The 20,626-nt window shown below is 40.1% G+C and overlaps 1 protein-coding gene across 3 annotated transcripts in view; it reads left to right on the top strand.

Annotated features, from left to right (window-relative positions):
- ADGRL4 (adhesion G protein-coupled receptor L4) overlaps positions 1–13,743 on the top strand; it is a 73,536-nt gene extending 59,793 nt beyond the window's left edge. For all 3 annotated transcript variants that reach the window (XM_063407356.1, XM_063407357.1, XM_063407355.1), the window contains 3 exons: positions 9,791–9,882; positions 11,423–11,591; positions 12,018–13,743. In XM_063407356.1, the coding sequence (XP_063263426.1) occupies positions 9,791–9,882; positions 11,423–11,591; positions 12,018–12,080 (324 nt within the window). In that variant the 3' untranslated portion in view covers positions 12,081–13,743. The remainder of the gene's footprint in view (positions 1–9,790; positions 9,883–11,422; positions 11,592–12,017) is intronic.
- Positions 13,744–20,626: the final 6,883 nt, after the last annotated feature.

Genomic DNA, 20,626 nt, shown 5'->3' with positions numbered 1-20,626 from the left:
GAAACATTGCACGTTCAGTATTCCTGACACTTCTTGATACTCTAAGAATTGTTATCAAAAATGTTGCTTGACCTCTGACTTCCACCACAACAAAACATAGCACCATTTCACATTTTTCAGTGAATATTTATGCTCTGAAAAATTCTATGGGTTTTTTTTTTGTGATAAATGCTTAGTTATGTTTCTTAGATAGATATGAAAGATATACTCTACATTTACTGTATGTTTTTCAGAAAATAGCCTTTTTAAACATTTCTTTTATGTCTACTGTTATTTCTCAGTCTGCCTTTTTAGTGGAAATAAATTCCTACAGGGACTAGCAATGCCTTTATTATTCTTTTTTAAAGAGTAATAGTCCCCTTTTCATTAGCCCCTCTGTGGCCTCAGTTAAAGGTGTCTCCACGGCATTTCTTATGCCATTGTGGATAAAGTGGAGAGAATTAATTATATGGTGGTATTAAAGACTGACTCTGCAACTTTGCTTGAAACAGATTAGTTCAAACCACAGTGCTGTTCAGCAACAATACCTGCTGTGCTAAATAATAACTGAGGCAGAAAATACTAGCCGTGTTCAGTGGACAGGATCAGCTTAAATCTCCGAGACACAGCTTCCATATTGCCAAACCCAATGGATGCAATTTCTCAGCAAGACCAGAGCTTTCACAGGAATCAAGGTTTTATCTTCCTTCTCTCTGCCATTAAAGCTCCAATTCTATGGTCCCTGGAAATACTTAGAAAAAAGAAGGTGTGTCCATTAGCCATATTAGAATAATGTAATCAGAAAAAATTACTTATGTTATTGCATAGTAAGAAATTCATCACATGAGGCTGAAGACTCCTTGAAGGATGTTCCAAAAAAGAGTTTGTTTTCTAAAAAAAACAACTTAGTAGTTCTAAGTAAGAAAAAGTACATTAAGTTCTCCCTTGCAGTCATTGAAAGGACATCAGACTCAAAACTGCAGCGTGTCCTCTGTCACCCAGAGTGAACCAAACAGACACAGCAGGGGAGGGAGCACAGGTGGATGTCAAGGGAAAGGAGAGAGCACCTGCATGTGCCAGCTGGCTGCAGATTTCCTGAGGTGTTCCACAGCTCAGTGCAGATTGATGTCTCACACATCCTCCCTCAGTTTTAGAAAGATATGCTGTGCCCACTCTTTTAATGGATCCATGTATAATCAGTTTTTATGGTGGTTTTTTGGGGTTTTTTTTAGGAAAGCCACACAACTGACTGAAATAGGTTGGTTTTGCTGCTTTTTATTTTTAGGGTTTTTTAATTGTTTAATATCTTCTTGGTGGTTCTGTACATTGCCTTGTTATAAGCACAATTACTATAAAACCTAATTACCCTAAACTGTTCATTGAAAAAACACCATAGGTTTGCTTTGGATAGTTAACACAGACTGATGAAGTCTTTTGGACTGTCTTAGCAATTCCACAATGACTTCATCCACATGACATACTTTCTCATTTGAATCAGATTTTGTTCCACTATTCTACTGCCCCTTTGATTCATCCTTGACAAGCATTTAGAGAGGTGAACTTAAATTCACAGTAGTAATTGCACAGGAATACTAAATCTCACTTGGACATTGCAAGAAGTTTTTGTGGTTTTGCATAAGTCACGCCACGGGATTTTGTGACCATATCCACAGCAGAATCATAGATATTTCTGAAAAAGCAAAGGGCCAAATCCTCAAGAGGATTTGGTAAATTGTGGAAGGTATGGATAGCTTTCTGCCAAGTGTTCACACCTCCAAGTGGGAAAATACAGCTTGTTCTCAGAATTCACATCTCAGTCATGCTGCTGATAGTTTCTCCTTCCTGGTAGCTCATCCAGTCACTGAAGCTAGTTGTATTAGAGATGATATACAACTATTTCACTCCTCTTTGCCACATAAACTCCTTCTGCAGGGCTCCTGCACAAGGCTCCAGATGCAGCCTCAGAAAGGTTTCCATGTATGCAAGGAAATGAGAGGATCAGAGCAATGTGTAGCCTGAACTTTTTGATGCACCTTGAACCTGTTGATTAAACACCTTGATTTATGTCACTCCCAACTCACAATGCATCTTCTCAAAAGCTTCTTGGAAAAGAAGAGTAACCCTAGGAATTATTTACACTACGAGAAAAATAGACCCCAGTCCTACCCCTGGATCTAACTGGGGTAACACTTATGGCTGAGGTGAGGAACAGCTCTGTTGGTTCATCCCTCCTGCCCTTGGCTGCAGAACTGAGAGTAAATAATATGTTTAGTTTTGCAATCCAATAAGAAGTAACCTTGAATCCACAAGTCTGCAAAGCTGTTTGCCCTGATGAAAAGCATGGAAAACCCATTTATTTATTTATATACATCTTCTTTTAAGTGTTCTAAAAATATAAAGGAAACAATTGAGTCTAAATCTATAGTTTGAAGTATGTAACAGAAAACTTTGAAGTACTCATAAATAAAAAAGCAATCCTACTTTTTTCTTTTTTTCTTTTTTCTCTTTTTTTTTTTTTTTTTCCTGGGTCAGGATTTGTAATAAACTCATTTGGCTACGTTTTAACTTATAAAACAAGTGAAATCATTAAAATCTTAGAAGCATAAGATTCTACCCCTAAATAATTGAAAATATTTCCCAAAAATACAGCCTAAAGGGTGTTCATTACTGGTTTTGTTCCATTTCCTACTCCCAGATAAGACTGCTGTTGTATACTTAAAGCATTTGAGAAGATATATTCACTGGGGACATGGTAATGAGATAAATCAGTCAGGAGACAAACCCTGACTGTTTGGCTGCCAGCTTGTGTCCAATTTTATGCAATTAATATAGCATACATTTTCATTTTGAAGCTTAAACCGTTGTATTGTTAATAGCTTAATTCCGTTCCCCCCTGACTGAAATAACGATGACCCACTGAATGTTGTGGCTTTACTCAGCCATTAGCCTTCCAGCCAGAAAGACAGAAATGCATTGCTCCCTGTGGCAGAACTCAGACCATCACAAGCTCATTAATTCAAACGCTCATAATGAGGGTCATTGTACAGACTGATACAGATACAGCTGCTCTGAACTTCAGACATTTTTTGAAAGAGCCAAATTCAATATGATATATGTAAAAAATTCAAGTATATGCCTAAGAGAGCAGCAGGAGAAATTTTCTCATTCTTTTTTGTGAGATCTGACATCAGCATATAGATGGTTTCATCAATTATTGAGACAGAGACTAAGAAAGGAAAAGGGAATGATTTGGGGGTTTCATTTTTGAAGTTTGAATGTAAAGTGCTCAGACTGAATCAGAACTAGTATGTCTGAGTCTTTAGAATTAGCTTCCTCTTTCTTATACCTTCTCTTCTTTGTAACACTAGAGAGCCTTTAAAGGCTGGTATTTGAAATGTTTAATAACTTTTGAAAGGCTGGGGTGTATCTTTTACACAAAGATATCCTACATGAAATTCCAAATTCCTTTTTCATTCTATAAATAATGTGTGTTGGAAATAGTCTCAAAACCTCGGTGTCATATTAAACAATTACAGCAGTGTTTAAAAAACAAAACTCTCTTTAGAAAATCCTGGATGAGGAACTGGGGGGGTGAGGGAAATCCAGGTCTTTCTGCTCCAGTGAATATTTAATTATTCATATGGCATGGAATAGATCCAGCAGTAGCAGAGAATAACTATACAGAGCATGGAAAAACCAAGGGTCATAGCCTAGTCTGAATATTAAGTAAAACAGAAAACTGTGCCCCACGTCTCCAACATGCTGTATAAATGTGCTGTCCACAGGGATTTTCATTGTTCAGGAGTGTCCTTTCTGGTTTTATTCAGAACAGTTATCCTCGTCAGGAAGCGTTTTCCAGTGAAAACACAGTCCAAATCAGTAAATGTCTTTTAGTGCTAATGAACTGACATTTTTCAAGAAATAATGTATTGGACTAAATTTTTTGGAGTGCCCTGTCCTGATCCATTTAATTTCACCAGAAGTCCAGGTGTTAACTGAGCTACCTCCATGAAAGACAGACCATTCCCCTCTGAGCCTTCAAGTATTCTTTGTCTTGCTTTAAAAAAAGGAAGGGGGAGAAGAAGGAAAAAAGATGTCTTAGTTGTCAAATTTGACAGCTTTTAGCTACCTTGATGGGACAAAATTATGATAGATCACTTCACTCAGTGTCTTACAATTTAATTGTAATTAATTATGAAAGAAATTACAGCTCTTCAACATGAGTGCAAATATTTTTATTTGCAAGTTATATTAAATTTTGAGTTGCTCATCCTATTCAGTGTTCAACTAACAAAAGCTATCATTCTGTATCTACACAGAGAGTCTCCTGCATTGTGAAGCACTAACACCATATTTACACGAGGACAGAACACTACATTACTCTTCCAGTATGTAAAATACGTACATTTAAGAGTGGAATTAAGGACCTATTTTAAATATAGCTGTTGCTAGGCAATGTGCAATCAGCAGAACTCCAGCAGCCTGGAACATTTCGGATTTTAGGACCTACATGCTCGTTTTTATATTGTTACTTAGTTTCCAAAATACTAGCAATCAACAGAGAAGTTGGTAATTTGCTTAGACAATAGATGAGATTGATCCTCAATGCTCTCTGCGGGCAGTCCCAGACCTTCCAGGAGCATCAGCCACAGCAAAAGCATCTTGCTGTGCCCATGCCCAGCTTTCCTTTCTTGCAGAAGCCCCTGTTCAGGTAGCCATGGTAGGAGGGAGACAGAGGGAGGGATGCTAATCTGCAAGCAGATTTTCAGAGCTATCCTAGGTGGAGGTGGAGGTAGGTTAACTCCACACACTGCTCTTCCCATCCTATTCTGAAATACGTATGATTGATTGAACAGAGCTCCCCAGCCTCATTCATTCAGGAAAGCTGAATTATTGTTGACAAGATGATTAGGAGAGCAAATTTCTTTGAATTCTAAGTTGGTTTTTCTCTCCTTCAAGAGGAAATCATCCAGATCAGTGCTGTGGGTCAGATCTGATCCTAGGACTTGTACCACTCCTGATTGCTCTGAACCCTTCCTTGTGTGCCTGCTGGACCTAACGCACCAACATCATAGTTCTGAACATGGGAACTGTATCGTGATTTAAACACCTGCAGGAAAGTTTCACTGTCCTGCTCTTTACCACAGTGTGCACCCATGACACATCTAAGTGCTTATCTGCAGAGGAAAACCTGCAGCAGTGCCCACTGCTGCCTGTGAATGTCTTTGGCCTGCCCTTCTCTGTGGTGTGCACTGATAAAGCCTTGCCAGTGCTGCTGCAATGGGATTTTTACTGTTTAACTGGCATTCTGTATATTGGCTTAAGGGGCCAGAAGTCACTCCAAAACCCTAAATCCTTCTGACCCTTCTCATGTGTGATGTCCCAGAGAGAGATATACCAAACACTTACCATCCTTCCTTAAAACTCCATCTCGGGTGTGCAACACCACCCAGTTTGTGCAGGTTTGTGTCTCTGTAGGGATTATCCAGGGTTATGCAGCTACAGAAATGTAGTTGCCCGTATCTACAAAATCCTGACTTCATGGCACCATAATAATTGCTCTTCTTCAATGTCTATTTCATACAAATACATTTTAAGTTTTTCATTTGTTCATAAATACACCACAATATTTCTAGAATTTAAGAAGGCTAAAAATACTTTAACAAATATCTTTAGGGAGACTTGATTCCCTGAAGATGCTGTGAGTGGAAGCTTTTTCTGTATCAGTCCTTGACTTTGATTAACCACTTAAAAAAAAAAAAAGGAATAGATTAATTATTAAAATTAGTCCTGTAGTGCACCTGAGCAATGATGAGTGAAACATGATTCCCACTGAATTGCAGAGGAGGCAGGGCTGAGGATTCTCAGCACTTCAGAGACTTGCCCTGGTAGGGAGAAAGTCAGGGGTTTCCTTGGTAAAATGGTAAGGACTGCGTGCACTCTTTGCCCAATAGCAGTCTGGAGTGGCTTGTTAAATAAATAAAAAACAAAAAATATTCAGTTCAGGGCTTGGAATCAATGCAATTCCCCTCTAGTCCATTAGACTCGCCGAGAAGCCTCTCAGGACACGCAGCAGCTCCTCTGACTGCTCAGCCATGTAATAGCACTGAAAACAAAGGCACCAGAACCTGCCGTGTCACACTGTAACATCCTTATTCACCTGATAAAACTGTGGCCATGCCACCACACCTCTCTCTGGGCTTGCCCCAAGCTGCAGAGTGGCCGTGCTCATTATTGGGGTAGCTCATCCTCAGGCTGTCCTGGGCTGGGTTCTGCAGCTGCTGCCCTGCTCCAGCCTGCTCCTCTCCAGAGACAGCGTGCCTGGGGTTTGCCACTTCCCTCTCATTCACCTCGCCTGTCACCTGAAGGCAGTCTTAATTATAATATCATTGAAGGTTTACTCAACAAGATCTTAAGGCTGGGGTTTAATTACAAAAAATGAAAACACACGGTTACAACCAAAGTAAGTGTAAGACAATACTTGGCTATAAGGAGCAATTGAAACTTTTTAGATGGTCCAGTGTCTCTCATCCAGAAGACCCTTTGTCCCAGACAGAGAATTTGGGGATCCAGGATTTCTTGTGTACATCTATATTTTAGATTAATTTTACAGCTTCTACTTCAATTTCTGCTTGTTTGAAACTCAGTTTTGGATACAAATTCAAATGTCTTGAGTGCTTGTATCTTTGGCCAGGCATCTTTAGTGATTTGACTTTTCATTCCATTTGTTGGAACACATATAGCTCTTCAGGGATATCAGTCTTATTTACCCTTTAGTCCTAATAAGTCCAACTTATTAGTGTTCATTCTCAGTCCTGCCATCCAGTATGAACTTTTTACTTTATATTTCCCAGAAATAGTTGAGGCCATTGGTATGCTCATAGCAAAAAACATGCAGAGTATCAGGTTGAAGCAGGATGCATTAAGTTTAGGATACCTTTTGGGATATCTTTTGGTTTTCTCCAAAGGCCACACTTGACACATTGTTTACATTAGCTAGTTTTTTCTCCTGGATTTACCCATGAGTTCATGCTATTGTTTTCCCTCGAGTTCTGCTTTGTTTCTGTGTCACAGGACAGTCACCACAGCTTTCTTGCTATCTATTTCATCCCCCCTCAAAGGACAAAATGCAGTTCTAAGTTAGGTTGAAGCACCATGTAAAGCCAGTCTATGTGCTTTCACTTTGCTATAGAAATTTTTTATTAATGGAGTGCTTAAAAATGGGGCAAAGGCCGACTTAAGGCTTTAATAAATCTTGGAAATGACCGGGCGTTTCAGAAGTTAAGTTCACCCTCATTACCCTGTAACACTACCTCCTGTGAGGCTACCTGAGACATATTGTACAATAATTGTGTTCTGGCAGCTGACTCCAAGAAGCTGGTGTTAACCTCTCCAGTTCCCCTGATACAGACAGATTATTCCCATTAGAATGGCTTGGTGAATGAAAAGATCATAGTTAATGGGTATTACTTTAATGCAGAAGGCCAAATCCTATTATCCTGTGAAACGGACAGTGCAAATAGTATTTGTGTAAAGGAGCCCCACTGGGATGAGGAGAAATGGAGCCTGCTGCCCACCCCGTCCTTGTTCAGCAAATCCTTGCCAGTTCTGCAGCTGTTTTGTGAGTAAGGGGGGGTTGGCCCATAGAGCTTCTCACAGAACCTATTTCTGGCAGCTTCTAAAGAAGCAGCAGTGTTTTCTCCATGCTTATGGTACTTTGATCACATTTCCCGCTACCTTTTTCAAATTAATAAGTACATTAGGTGGGTTATGCAGATTACAGTGTATGCATGGAGTTATTTGCTGTATTATTCACCAACAAATATAAGAAAAAAGTAATTCTGCATATAATTATCCACGACTGCTGACTGACTCATAATTAACTTTGAAAAATTGCTGGTTTAGGAGATATCATAGATTATGATTTTAAATATAAGGAGCTTCAGAATAGCTCTCACGATCAGCGCTAGTACAAGGTATTCAATGAAGGATTAATTCCCTAAACTGCTCATCAGCTCTATCTCCTGTCTTATCAAATTGTAAATATATTATGCTGCATTAAACTATGAGCATGCAGCTAATTACAGCAGAGCCTGCTTTAATATCAGATACTCCCCCTTGACACAGCAAAAATGTTCTAAGGACATACCTTACAAGTGTTAACAAGTGATTCCTTTTCAAGTGGTGCTGTGCTCCAACAGCTTTTTGGTTTTATTTCAGAGAGGCAGGGGTTTTTTTTGGTTTAGGTTGGGTTTTGTGTTTGGTTTGGTTTTTTTAAAGAAAAAGAAGCAGAAGGAAAACCATACAGCCTTACTAGAGAAACAACTTGAGGAAGGCATTAATTCTATTCGTTCCACAGCTGGAAGCCAACAGGAACTGAGGGACTGCAACCAAGGATGTACAAATAGAACTTGAATGACACACAGCTAAAATTTGGTTCATTTACTAACATTTTAAATATATTCTGATGTTAAATGCTGCAAAGTAAGAAGGCAACCATCCACATTTTTAAAGGAATGCAATATAAATTTAACCAAAAGAGCAATGAAACTTAGCCTAGCCACGCCAAGAGAGGATCAGAATCACAACTGAGCATCATTTGCAAAATTGCTTCTCTTAGTTGCTTCTCATTGTTTCAAACTCAAGTCAAGAGATGCCATTGTACAAAAGTCAAGGGAAAAAATACCAAAACTATTCATCTATTAAAAAAACCTAAAATAAAGGAGAAGGAATGCAGCAAGAGACCTTTCAACAAAGCTAGAAAATTTTTAATTATTTGTGTAAGCCTCTGAGATTTTTGTCACTAGAAAGGTTTTGCACTCCAAAGACCTCAAAACATATGGTGCTATTAATGTTCTTCAGCAACAGAAGACACACATATTTCAGGGTCAATATGATACAGTAAAATAGAAAACCTATAGGGTAGAGGGTTATTTGGGAGTTTCTCAATTTCTCTTCCTTTCCTTTCCTTTCCTTTCCTTTCCTTTCCTTTCCTTTCCTTTCCTTTCCTTTCCTTTCCTTTCCTTTCCTTTCCTTTCCTTTCCTTTCCTTTCCTTTCCTTTCCTTTCCTTCCCTTCCCTTCCCTTCCCTTCCCTTCCCTTCCCTTCCCTTCCCTTCCCTTCCCTTCCCTTCCCTTCCCTTCCCTTCCCTTCCCTTCCCTTCCCTTCCCTTCCCTTCCCTTCCCTTCCCTTCCCTTCCCTTCCCTTCCCTTCCCTTCCCTTCCCTTCCCTTCCCTTCCCTTCCCTTCCCTTCCCTTCCCTTCCCTTCCCTTCCCTTCCCTTCCCTTCCCTTCCCTTCCCTTCCCTTCCCTTCCCTTCCCTTCCCTTCCCTTCCCTTCCCTTCCCTTCCCTTCCCTTCCCTTCCCTTCCCTTCCCTTCCCTTCCCTTTCCTTTCCTTTCCTTTCCTTTCCTTTCCTTTCCTTTCCTTTCCTTTCCTTTCCTTTCCTTTCCTTTCCTTTCCTTTCCTTTCCTTTCCTTTCCTTTCTTTCCTATCCTATACATCTCTATTTAGGAAAAATAATCTCAGCAGGAAATCGAGGAGATTTACCAATAACATCAATAAACATTTGCAGACTGTTGGTAGTGATACTGTTGAGATAAGGTAGGGTTACCTCCCTGTTTGATCAATGTTTATTTCAGGGCTCGTATCTTTTTTTAATAGAAGTGAATTAGAACAGGGTAGGTTTTTTGCCTTCCTGGCACGGAGTTCTGTACATTTCAGATATACAGAAATTTTATCTGACTTGTTTCATTTAAATGTTTAACAGTTATTGGCATACTAAAGCTAAAAGCTTTTTTCTTCACTCCCCCAGGTTAATTTGTTGGCTTTTGGAGTGATTATTTATAAAGTATTTCGACACACTGCAATGTTAAAGCCAGAAGTCAGCTGTTATGAAAATATAAGGTAAGTTTGCCATTCAGTACAAATTCTATCTTCTGTAGGTTTAAATACAGACAGATATGATAATGAGTATTCAAAAGTAACAGTTTAATATCCTGAGATTTGTAGAAGAAGGATTTTTTTTCTGTTATTACCCTTATATATATTGAGATGTAAATTTTGCAATCATTACTCCCACAGAGCAATACCTTGTATGATAGGGTGTGTGTTAAAGATGAACAAAGAAAAGGAGTGGCCCATATCAACCAGAGGGTAAAGGCTGATGGCAAAGTTAGAGAAGAAATTGTCCTTTTTGCTTCAGTATTTTCCACAGCCTCTATGCAAGGCAAAACAGAATTCAAAACTGTGCCTGAAATGGGACCAAAATATTTGCCTTGAAGTAACAAGTGAAAAGAGATTGGAGCCATTCATGATACCTGGGAAAAGTCTGCAGTAGGACATTATGTTTCTGTGGCACTGGGGGGATGGAGCAGATTCTTTACTTTGCATGCTGCTATGATTTTTCCATCAACTCACTCTCTTTAAAACTGATTTATAGGGACCTTGAAAATCGTTTGTGCAGGAAAAGCTGAAGTGTACTACAGGGAACATTGAAAACAACTTACTGTTTGTGTTGCTTAGGAACACTCCTGCAGTTTCAATGCATTGCACTAGATTTATAGTTAGGATTTAGCAATTGTTTGATTGATTACTTTCTCTTATTCCTCACCTTTCATAGCTTCATGTGGTGACCTGTTTCTAATGAAGCTGAAAATTATTCATTTTCAGGGGAACAGTGCTAAAAATGTCTTCTGTTCAAAGGAAGTCCTGCAATGACTGAGCTGAGAATGAATAGGAAAGTAATCAGTGGCTTCATTTCCAAGACAACATGCTGTAATTTGCCCAAGTCTGTGAACAGTGCTCTACAGCATCTTGGAAAAAAAATCATTGCCAATCAGTTTCTAAAATTTTAAGGCAGCAATATGCTGACCCAGGAACTATTTGAGAGTACTTGTGTTCTAAAAACAATTTTTAATGTTTTATTTTTAAGAGACAGAATTTAGAAAAGAGTCTGGTTTTACAACTTGCACTGTCCTCTGCAGTGAACCTCAGAGGCAGCCTGGGAATCCTTTGATGTCATGCACATGCACTGACCTAAGAGCGTACTGAGCGTTTTTCTGGGTTATTTTTTTGAGGAACCGAAGGGGGAGGAGGAAAAGTGGGGGAATGCTTCATAACAGACATATGTTTTTCCTTGGGGAATTACACTAACAGTAGATTTAAATCAAGTCATATGGTGCTGCAGTACACCAGAGAAAACATATCTGAAGATTAAAGAAGCCAGTGTTTTAGGGCCCTCCAGTTTTACTCCTTTGCTCTTCCGAAGTGATTATGTGACTTTGTTCATGCTGCAGTGCTACAGCACACCCTGAAGAGCAGCCCCTGCACTTACACGTCTCAGGCCTTTGCAGCTGAGAAAAAACTGCCAAGGCAGCATTCAGCACCCAAATTGGAGAAAAAGGCGAGTGCCTGGTGTTGTTCACAATGTTTCCTTCCTGTCTAGATCCTGTGCCAGAGGTGCCCTTGCTCTCCTCTTCCTCCTTGGGGCCACCTGGATTTTCGGGGTCCTCCATGTGGTCCAGGGGTCTGTGGTCACTGCCTATCTTTTTACAATCTTCAACGCATTCCAGGGGATGTTCATCTTCATATTTCTTTGTGTATTATCTAGGAAGGTAAGTATCCCACTCCCTGTGGGTAGTGACTCAGTCTCATGTTCTGACACTGCCCAGGTGCCCTGAAGTTGAGCTCCTGCCTTCAGTGGAGGCAGAACCTCTGCCCAGTTTTTATCTTCTCACATATTTTTCCCAGTTTTAAAAGTGAAACATGAAACGTGGGAAAATGGGGCTTTTTAACTGTAAAACTGGTTATACCATCATTAACCTGATGAAATGATACAATGTGTGCAATAAAACTTCCTTCCAGTCTTTTCAATTAGCACAAGGATCATCCACACAACCCTGAGATGATACTTTCTTCAGTGCCCTGTCCTAAAGTAAAAATGAGCCCCACCTTAAAACATCTAGTGACAGTAGCAGTACAAAATGAGTTCAAAGATGTATAGACCTATTAACAAACTGAACTCAATATTTTTATTTCAGATTCAGGAGGAGTATTATAGATTGTTCAAAAATGTTCCTTGCTGTTTTGGCTGCCTGAGATAAAGGGAAGGAAAACACCTAAAAGCATCTCAGCAGAAGAAAGAAGCAACCTACATGGTGTTGTAAAGGATATTACTGCAAAATATGGCATTGTGAAAGCATGAAATGACCCAGTGAGCAGGCAGATCTCTTAACTGAATTATTAGTTTTGAACATATATATGCATTCGAGCAGAAGATCTGTATTATTCTGTATACTAACAGTATACAAAACAAACTGGATCATTGCAAAACAAATATCAATAAAGACAAGGGAAAGAAGCAAATTTCTAAAGAACCTCAAGACTTCACGACTATGGTTTTGTTTCTAATATTAAAAATATCTGCAGTTCTTGAAAGCAAAATACCAAAAACCAACTGGCACAGCAGATTTTATGAAGTGCTTTCCTAGTGAAAACATGTTCACCATCCTTTTGTAGTAATGAACTTCATACATTAAGTTATATGTGACCATCTGCAGGGAATGGGTTCCATTAAAGAGTCAATAGATAAAGATCTGCTTCAGCCTAGACTTTTGAAAACATTTCTTTTAATTTAAAGTAGATTAAAAAAGGAATTTGTTTAATATTATTCTCTTATCACTCTGAAATATATATTTGTATATTAATCAATCCTTTATTTTTATAACTTCTAAAGAACTGTTTAGATCTAAAGGGCTGAGGTCAGATCTGATACAAGAATGGTGTGACAGTCATTTTGTAACTGAAAGATTATTTTGTGACTACTTCGAGAAAGATCTGGTTCTTGTTTTATTTAATTGTCAAAAAGACTGAGATCTCCTTAACTGGCACTATGATTTTGGAGGCTGTGAGAGGAAGATGCTTTCACAGGTTTGTCACTTCACAGAGATGTTTGGAATCCAGACTTTGTAGGATCAAATTAAAGCGGTAGAAATCACCCATGCAGAAGAGCACAGATTTAAATTCAAGCTAATGTGGCTCTGTACCATGAAAAATTCCAATTACAGCAGTTTTCTCATGGCATCCCTGAGTTAAGCAGTTGTCTTCCTCTGAGGCTCCTGGGTTTGCAACAATCCTGCACTTAACCTTAGGAGTATGTGTAGAACTACAAAACCAAAGGGAGCATGGAGGTGCAAGATTGGCAGACAAGAGCATAAACACAATGCATCAACCATTCCACCTATGGCACATGACTTACTTGAAAAGTATGGTTTAATTTCACCCTCTTAGCACCCAAATTACGTGAAATGCTGAGCAGTTTCCTGTCCACATTGCCTTCTCAGGAAGTGTCTAGGATCTCAGATGAAGCCCAGTATTTTTGCCATACTGTAAATATGTAGTTGTTAATAAATCCCACTGTTGTGTTGCCTGTTGAAATAAAGCACTAGTCTGAATTTTATTTATATTAAAGGAAATCTTTTTTTAGTAATGGTCAACTTTGTTTTTTATCTTTTTTTCCTTATACACAAGGTTTTTATTGTATGCCCTGCAATGGTAGGCTTCATTAAGTATGTTCCATGCCTGTGTCAAGTTTTTTGAAAAAAGAGTAGTCTATATTTCAAAAAAATACTAAAGAAATCTCCTGGTCCTTTGAATGTAAAATATGTGAATAAACTGGAGTGCTTTGCTTTCACATTTTGACATTTCCATTCATTTAAATAAATACAGTGGTAAAAGTTCTCATTGTTATATATCATTTGCCCTCAATTATTTGCTGTATTTCTTTTGCTGTTGTATATGTTCTTCTAAGGTTAGGAAATGCAGATACACGTTACTTAAAAGAGTATTTTTAGAAGGATATCTACCAGCCCATCATTTTTAATCTCCTGCAGAACTGTAACCTATAGTAAGCTGATCTGGACAAAGCATCTCTAGTAACTATATAATGACTTCAGCATGCTCAGGGAGATTGAAAAAAGTTCCTTGGAAAGAAAATATATCATAAATGTTTAGCTTACAATAGTCTTTGTAATGAAAGAACATCTTTTATAGGAAAACTGCTCTCCTGTCTCTGGGTCAGATCTTCTTTGAAATTCTGTTTTCCTTACAAACAAGGATGAGTTTTCATCTTTTAATACAGTATATAAAGAGCAGAAAATTTTTTTAGACTCCCTGCCTCAGACCCTGAAGGATATTGCAATTGTCCTTCCTAGCACATGCAGATGTACTGACAAGAAATTAAAGGGTTTATTTGTCACAACCCTTAGCTACATCAACTCCAACCCAGCAGAGAGAGAAGGGCTGACATTGGACATAAATTGAAGAAAGAGAGGTTTCATCAAGATATGAGGAAAAACCTTTTCACCATGAGGACAGTCAAGTGTTGGAAAGGATTGCCCAGAGAGTTTGTTAAAATCTTTAGATGTTTTTAAAACTGCATAAAATTCCCAGCAACCTGATCTCAATCTGACCCTGCTCCGAGGAGGAGGGTGGGCAAAATGACCCTCTGAGATCCCTTCCAGCCTGGATTGTTCTGTTAGTCTATGGTATCAAACCAGAAAAATAATAATCAGGCATTAGTCACAGTTTTGTTATGAAAACTTGCACTCAAGTGCTATGCAAACTGTTTTTCCAAAAGTAAATTCATGTAATCTATTTATCAGATCAGCTAGCTGACTGGTTTGAAAAGTAAGAATTTTATTCAACACTTTTTAGAGGCATGTGACATGTACAGTGGGGCCAACAGGAAAAATAAAAAAGGAAAAACAAATCAGTGATTGACCAGAGAGATAAAAAGTAAAATGTTAATGTTTCACTCTGAGAATAAGTGCTTGATGAAGATTTTTTTTTTTCCATTAAACCAAACAGAAATCTGTGTTCAGTGTTGCGTTTCAAGGTGTGTTTCAGAACACAATAAATAAGGTAAAGACTCATCCATTCTGAAATAAATATTCCCTCAAAGAAATAGAATTGTACTTCAAAGAAACTGCAATGTTATCCCCATAGCTATTGGGAAGTTCAGTCTGCTGGAGCTGTGCTAATAAACAGATCTTCTGTGCTCTTTACCTATTAGAATGAATCAAGTAGTCATTTAAAACAAGATAAATACAATGCAAATTTATTTCAGACTTTTCTCCAGTTGTCACAGACCTTCAGCTCAGGGCACGGTGATGTCCCAAAGCCAGAACTTTGGACACTTGTGCACCTTGCTGACCAGACAGAAAATGCAATGCTGCACATGATCACGTGAAGCAGGACAAATATTTTCAGGGCTGATTCCTCCAGCTGCTACACCTCCAGCATCACTTTTCTCATCAGTAATATCACTTTTTATATCTTTATCATAATAGTTCCTTAAAGGCCAGTTCTTAATCACACTCTTTCCATGTGTAATCCCAGGAGAAGCCCTACCTCCTTCTTTGAAATCTCTGTAGATGAGATTAAAAAGTCAAGACCCATGAAGTTAAAACTTTCTTTCCTCTGGGAAAAGAGGTGGTAGGAGGAGGGCCACTGGCCAACAACTTCCTCCAGCCTGTGTCACTTTTTCCCCTTGGCTCTCACACATTCTGTGCTGTGCTGTGAGACTACAGAAGCAACAGTGCCACCACACCAAAGTCATCCCTATGCAACTTTTATATAAAATTAAACCCTTAAAATGGATGTAGACTTGAAAGCAGCTGATCATCAATGCACTGATGGTCCATTTAAACACAACCAAATTGCCAAGTGCAAATGTGCTGAAGCATGTTCTCAAGTTGCCTGGCTCTCTGCCAGTTCAGCCCTCACGGCCATGGCTGTGGGCAGCCTGGCCATGGAGAGGCACCCACAGAAGGAGGGCACTGCTGTTTTCAGGCTCTGTATCTCCATGACAACCCTCCTGAGCAACCCTCATGGAGAACCAAGAGCCCTTGACACATCCAGGCTTTGCCAGGAGTCAGGTCCATGGCCATGCATGGAACCTGGAGGTCCTGGAGCTGCTGCTTCAAAACAAGCGGCAAGATGTGACTCATATGAGATGCAGTAATTCCATAAACTTCACTGCTGCACAGCAATATTGGCAGCAGCAGTCCTACTGGGTCAGAAGAACACAAAGTGTGAAAAAAAATCCATACACACCAAAAAATAACAGTAAAGCTGACTTTTGAGGATGCAATCTTTTTTTTTTCCAAGTGGAACAAAAAATACTTAAAAAGCATACTGAAATTATCACAAAACATAAATTATTACTGACTCTATTTATGATTACAATTATGTTTTGTAGAGGCCTTATTTTACATCTTCCCAATGCAGGGCTGCATTTTTCCCAACACTCCTTTTCCAGAACTATCCCTTTAAATTTGGCAGAAGCTTTACATCTGCAGATGTGGTTTTACTGCTCCTTGGTTTTTTTCTTGCTTCGCTGGTAAGTATTCAAGTTTTATTGTATTTACTCTTCTGGATTCCCAAGGAAAAAGTGTATTTTCATCAAATATAGGGGAAGCTTCTCTGTTTCCCAAAGCATTGCATTCTAATTAAAAGTAGCCTCAAGACTGACCATCAGTCTTCACTGCAGTGCAATATGCACTCCCTCCTATGTAAACCTTGGTATTTATTGCAACTATTTATATAAATGCTGCAGTCAGCTCTGTATCCACATAAACCTAACACCATTTAAATTAATTCTGTAAGACTTTTGTGAGACACTGCTGAATAATTTAGTCAAATCCAAGTTGATTATAAACTGTTCTTCTTTATAGTAACTAAGTTTGAAAACTATGTTTTTAAGAGACAATCCAGTTCACTCTGTTAAAATCAGTTATATTTTAATCTGGGCAGGGATGTTTTCCTCCTGTGTCTGGCCCACCATCATGTGGTCTAACGGATTGAGCTAAAGGCAACAATCTTCAAAATCCCATTCCCCTCTCTCTTTGAATATTTCTGCACTCTGCAGACTTCTGGCATCACCTTGGCTTCTGCTGGGTTTCAGAAATAATTGTTGATGATACAGTAAATTTGTTTTCTCTCCCTTGTGTTTAAATCCCAATCTTACAAACACTCATGTATTTGCTCAGTTTTATGCACGACTAAGTCTTTGGCGTTAATGAGGCTGCTCATGTGCATAAAGTTAAGCATATGTGCAAGTGTTGTATGATCAGGGTCTTAGGATGCCAATTTGCAGTAATAACAGATTTGCATAAACTCATGATCCCAAGCACTGGGCTTCCTGCTCATTATCACTAGTGGAATTAATTTAGCTGTTTTTCATCCCCCGATGTTTATGAGCTTTTTTTTTTTTTTTTTTTTTTTTTTTTTTTTTTTTTTTTTTTTTTGTGAACTTCAAGTTGTTTTGATCCTCAGACATTTTTGATTTTGTCTCTGTCACTTAACATATGTGGGGTTTTTCCCTCCACTTACAAATGCCCACCTTAGCCATGTTAGCATGAGCTCATTTATGCTCAAGATGAAAGATCAGGTCACACTGCTTAAGCTGAAAATACTCTCCTTACTGTGTAAGAGAGCTGCAGAAATACCAATTGCAAATACCCAGCTAGGACTCATCAAAATCCTGTGCACAAGTCACAGCTCTGACTTGAGGGGTTAGGCCCTAAATGAAGTGAGTAGCAGCTGTAACCCCTTTAGTGCAGATGCCAGCTAAGGGAGAGGCACTTGCACTCCTCTCTGGCGGGTGGGTCACACTGAAGCAGAAAAAAATAAAGTATATCCTCACTGAAATTACAGTGCATGTCCTACTGAAGGATAATCTCCCTTCTGATGCTCAGCTCTGCTTTGTCTTCATTATAATTGACACTTTATACCTGTGATACAACTCCTGGAGACTCTGGGGTTTGATTCCTCCTTCTCAGAAGCAGCACTGCATTTACCCCCTCTCTAAGCAGGTGGGGCAGGACCAGGTGTCCACCCTTCCCTGGCAGGTCCTGGTGAGGACAGGGCTGCCCAGAGAGCCTCCTCTGCGGTGCACCCAGCTCCCACAGCTGACCTGCAGCTGACCTGCAGGTGTCCTCCAGCCCCCAGCACAGCTGAGAAGGCTGGAGGGCAACATTCGGCTTTGGAGGGAATAAAGGATGCCAGTGCTGCAACAGGGAAACGAAGGTGAAAACAGTGATACTTGGTGAGTGGCAGAACAAAAGAATGAATGCATCCTAACCCTAAAATGTAAATTTATTCTGGTACAAAACAGATAGTTGAGAGCTATCATCTAGAGAACCTCATGGTTCCCTACCTGAATGACTGCATTTGCCAAAAGGAAAGGGGAGTAGTGCTGGGGAAGAGGAGGTGGTAGCACTCAAAGGAGGCTGGCGGTGTGGAGACAACACAGATTATGGATCATTGGGAAAATGAGAGTAGCATCAAATGGTAATTCTGTAAGGATGTCTTCCCTAAAGCTAAACAAATGTGAAAAAAAAATCAACTGATCCTTTAAGCAACTTCCAATTACATCCCATATGTTATCTTTTTAATGAATTATTTGTGTGCAAAATTTCTAGACTAAAAATATTGCACATTAGTGAATCAGACAGCATAATCTTGTAGGAAATCAGGAAAAAGTTTACAGTAAGAGAGAAAAAGGGAAAGACCCTGTGGTTCTGCACAGCTTTCATGAAACCATGTGAGTCTGTGAGATCTGCTTATAGTGTGGGATGGCTTGAATGGTCTTGTTTGGTTGTTTTTTCTCCTTTAAAACAAATGTTTTCTTCAGAAAGTCATTGTGTGCATGGAATACATCTGCTGTGAGCTACAAATGAGTAGCATCCTTCTGAATCTGGCAACCTTAGGCTGCATCCATTTCAGAGATATTTTCTCTGCACATGTTACGTCTGTGCAGAGAAGGACGAACAGAAATGTGCTCTCTGCTCATGCATAGTGTACAAGTTACATAAAACCATGTTTTAAAGTAAGATATCCTTTCAAGTGTAATCTTAACTACCTGAATGACCAAAAAGGTAGGTCCCCTCTACTGTGTACCATCTGCTTCAAGCCCATTCAGAACTGATCCCATGTTTTGTTGCTATTTTAGGCCTCCTCCCCAGACAAAAATCAAAGCAGTACTAACAAAGGAGGTACAAGTGACAGTTGTACCAAGGCTCTTCTCTGCCCAAGAGCTGCTGGAGAAGGGCTGTCTGTGGTGGCAACGAGGCAATAACCTCCTCTCCAAGCCCTGGACAGTGCCAGTGCAGGCTGACCTCAGGGGCTCTGCCTGCCAGGTTCTCCATATAAGTGCTACAGGCTGTTTGGCAAAGCAAATGTCCTCTCCAGGAGTGCAGCCACGTTTCAGGTCTCCCCTTTCTATATCAGGAGGAGAGGAAGGGAATTTGTAACAAAGGCGTGCTCCAGAGGTGGTTCTCAAGTGTGCTGAGTGGAGATGATGAAAAATTCTGTCCCACTTCCATGACAAAAGCAGTGACTGAGATGCGTTCAGGTTATTTTAGGTGCCAGTTGCAATAATTGTACTGGAACAGCAGGGCTGGTTCCAGGGCAGAATCAGTGCCCAGCTCAGGCTGGGGCAGGCGCTGTGCCTGTGCTGTCAGGACAGAGCAGGGTGTGGGCTCAGCACACGCTGCTGCCAGGCCCATCCCTGCGTGCCCACCACAGCCAGGCACCACAGGGGAACAGCAAGGGCCGGGCAGGAGGCTCCCAGGGAAAGCTGGACTTCTCTGACAAAGTGGAGGGGCAGAAGCAAAGTGATGTTCTTGGTGCTGAGGGCGTGTTTTCTGTGATCTGTACCACTGGCACAGTTAAGGGTGCTCCTGTGGGTTCCTGGGATTTCACAGTTCTTTACTTTAGGGACCCTACATTTCAAATTGTAACTCCCACATCTGTCCCTAATGAGGGCAGCAAAACTTTGGAGATTTCTGAAAGCCAGCTGGAGCCACAGACAGCAGTTTCTCTGGAGGCCAGCACAGGAGGAAGGTATTAACCCCCTCAGTGCTGGTGGAGGAGCAGGAAAGCCAGTTAATAGTGTGAAATAAATGAGTGTCTGTGTGTCTGAAAGCCTTAACTGCAATAATTTTCAGTACAGCATGCTTTCTTTACCAGCCCTTGAACACAGAGTCACAAGGGGAGTGCACAAAGAGGCTTCACTGTCTCTTTGCAGGTGCTGCAGAGTGGAGGGTCTGGAACACAGGTGTGCAAGGGCAGAAACGGCAGCGAGGAGCATCCCAGTGTGTCCTGCCTTTTGCAAGGACTCCCCTTTCTTCAACAGCTTTGTTCCCCTACCAGGGCTGCTTTCTGAGGCTGCATCTGATTGTAGTTTCCAAGCTCTGGCTTGATTCTTGCAGACGCTATTCCTGTAACAGACAAGCCTGCTCCTCTGCCACGTATTTGTTTAAATGGGTTCAAAAGTTCTCAGCTTCCTGACAGTTTTTTTTCCCCCCTTTGTTTTATACCAATCAGTTAATTTGCTAACATCACCCTCCATATCTTCTGATCTTAGGCAAGCTGGCTGGGTTTACTGGTGCCTTTATCGGCACATTACAGCCAGCAGTGAGGAATGCAGGTCAGGAGGGAAATAAGAAGGGACGGCTCTTTTGAAACGGGGAGGAACAAGGTCAGGGTTGTGGGGCAAACAGGAGAGGGTGGAAGTACAGAAAAGGGATGTACTTTAAAAACAAACTCATGCTGCACTAATCCGACTGCTATTCAGCTTTATCCC

Source organism: Prinia subflava, chromosome 10 (genome assembly GCF_021018805.1).
Source record: "Prinia subflava isolate CZ2003 ecotype Zambia chromosome 10, Cam_Psub_1.2, whole genome shotgun sequence".
Classification (NCBI taxonomy): domain Eukaryota; kingdom Metazoa; phylum Chordata; class Aves; order Passeriformes; family Cisticolidae; genus Prinia; species Prinia subflava.
Note: the sequence above shows the minus strand (reverse complement) of the source record. Positions and strands in the feature narration are given on the sequence as shown.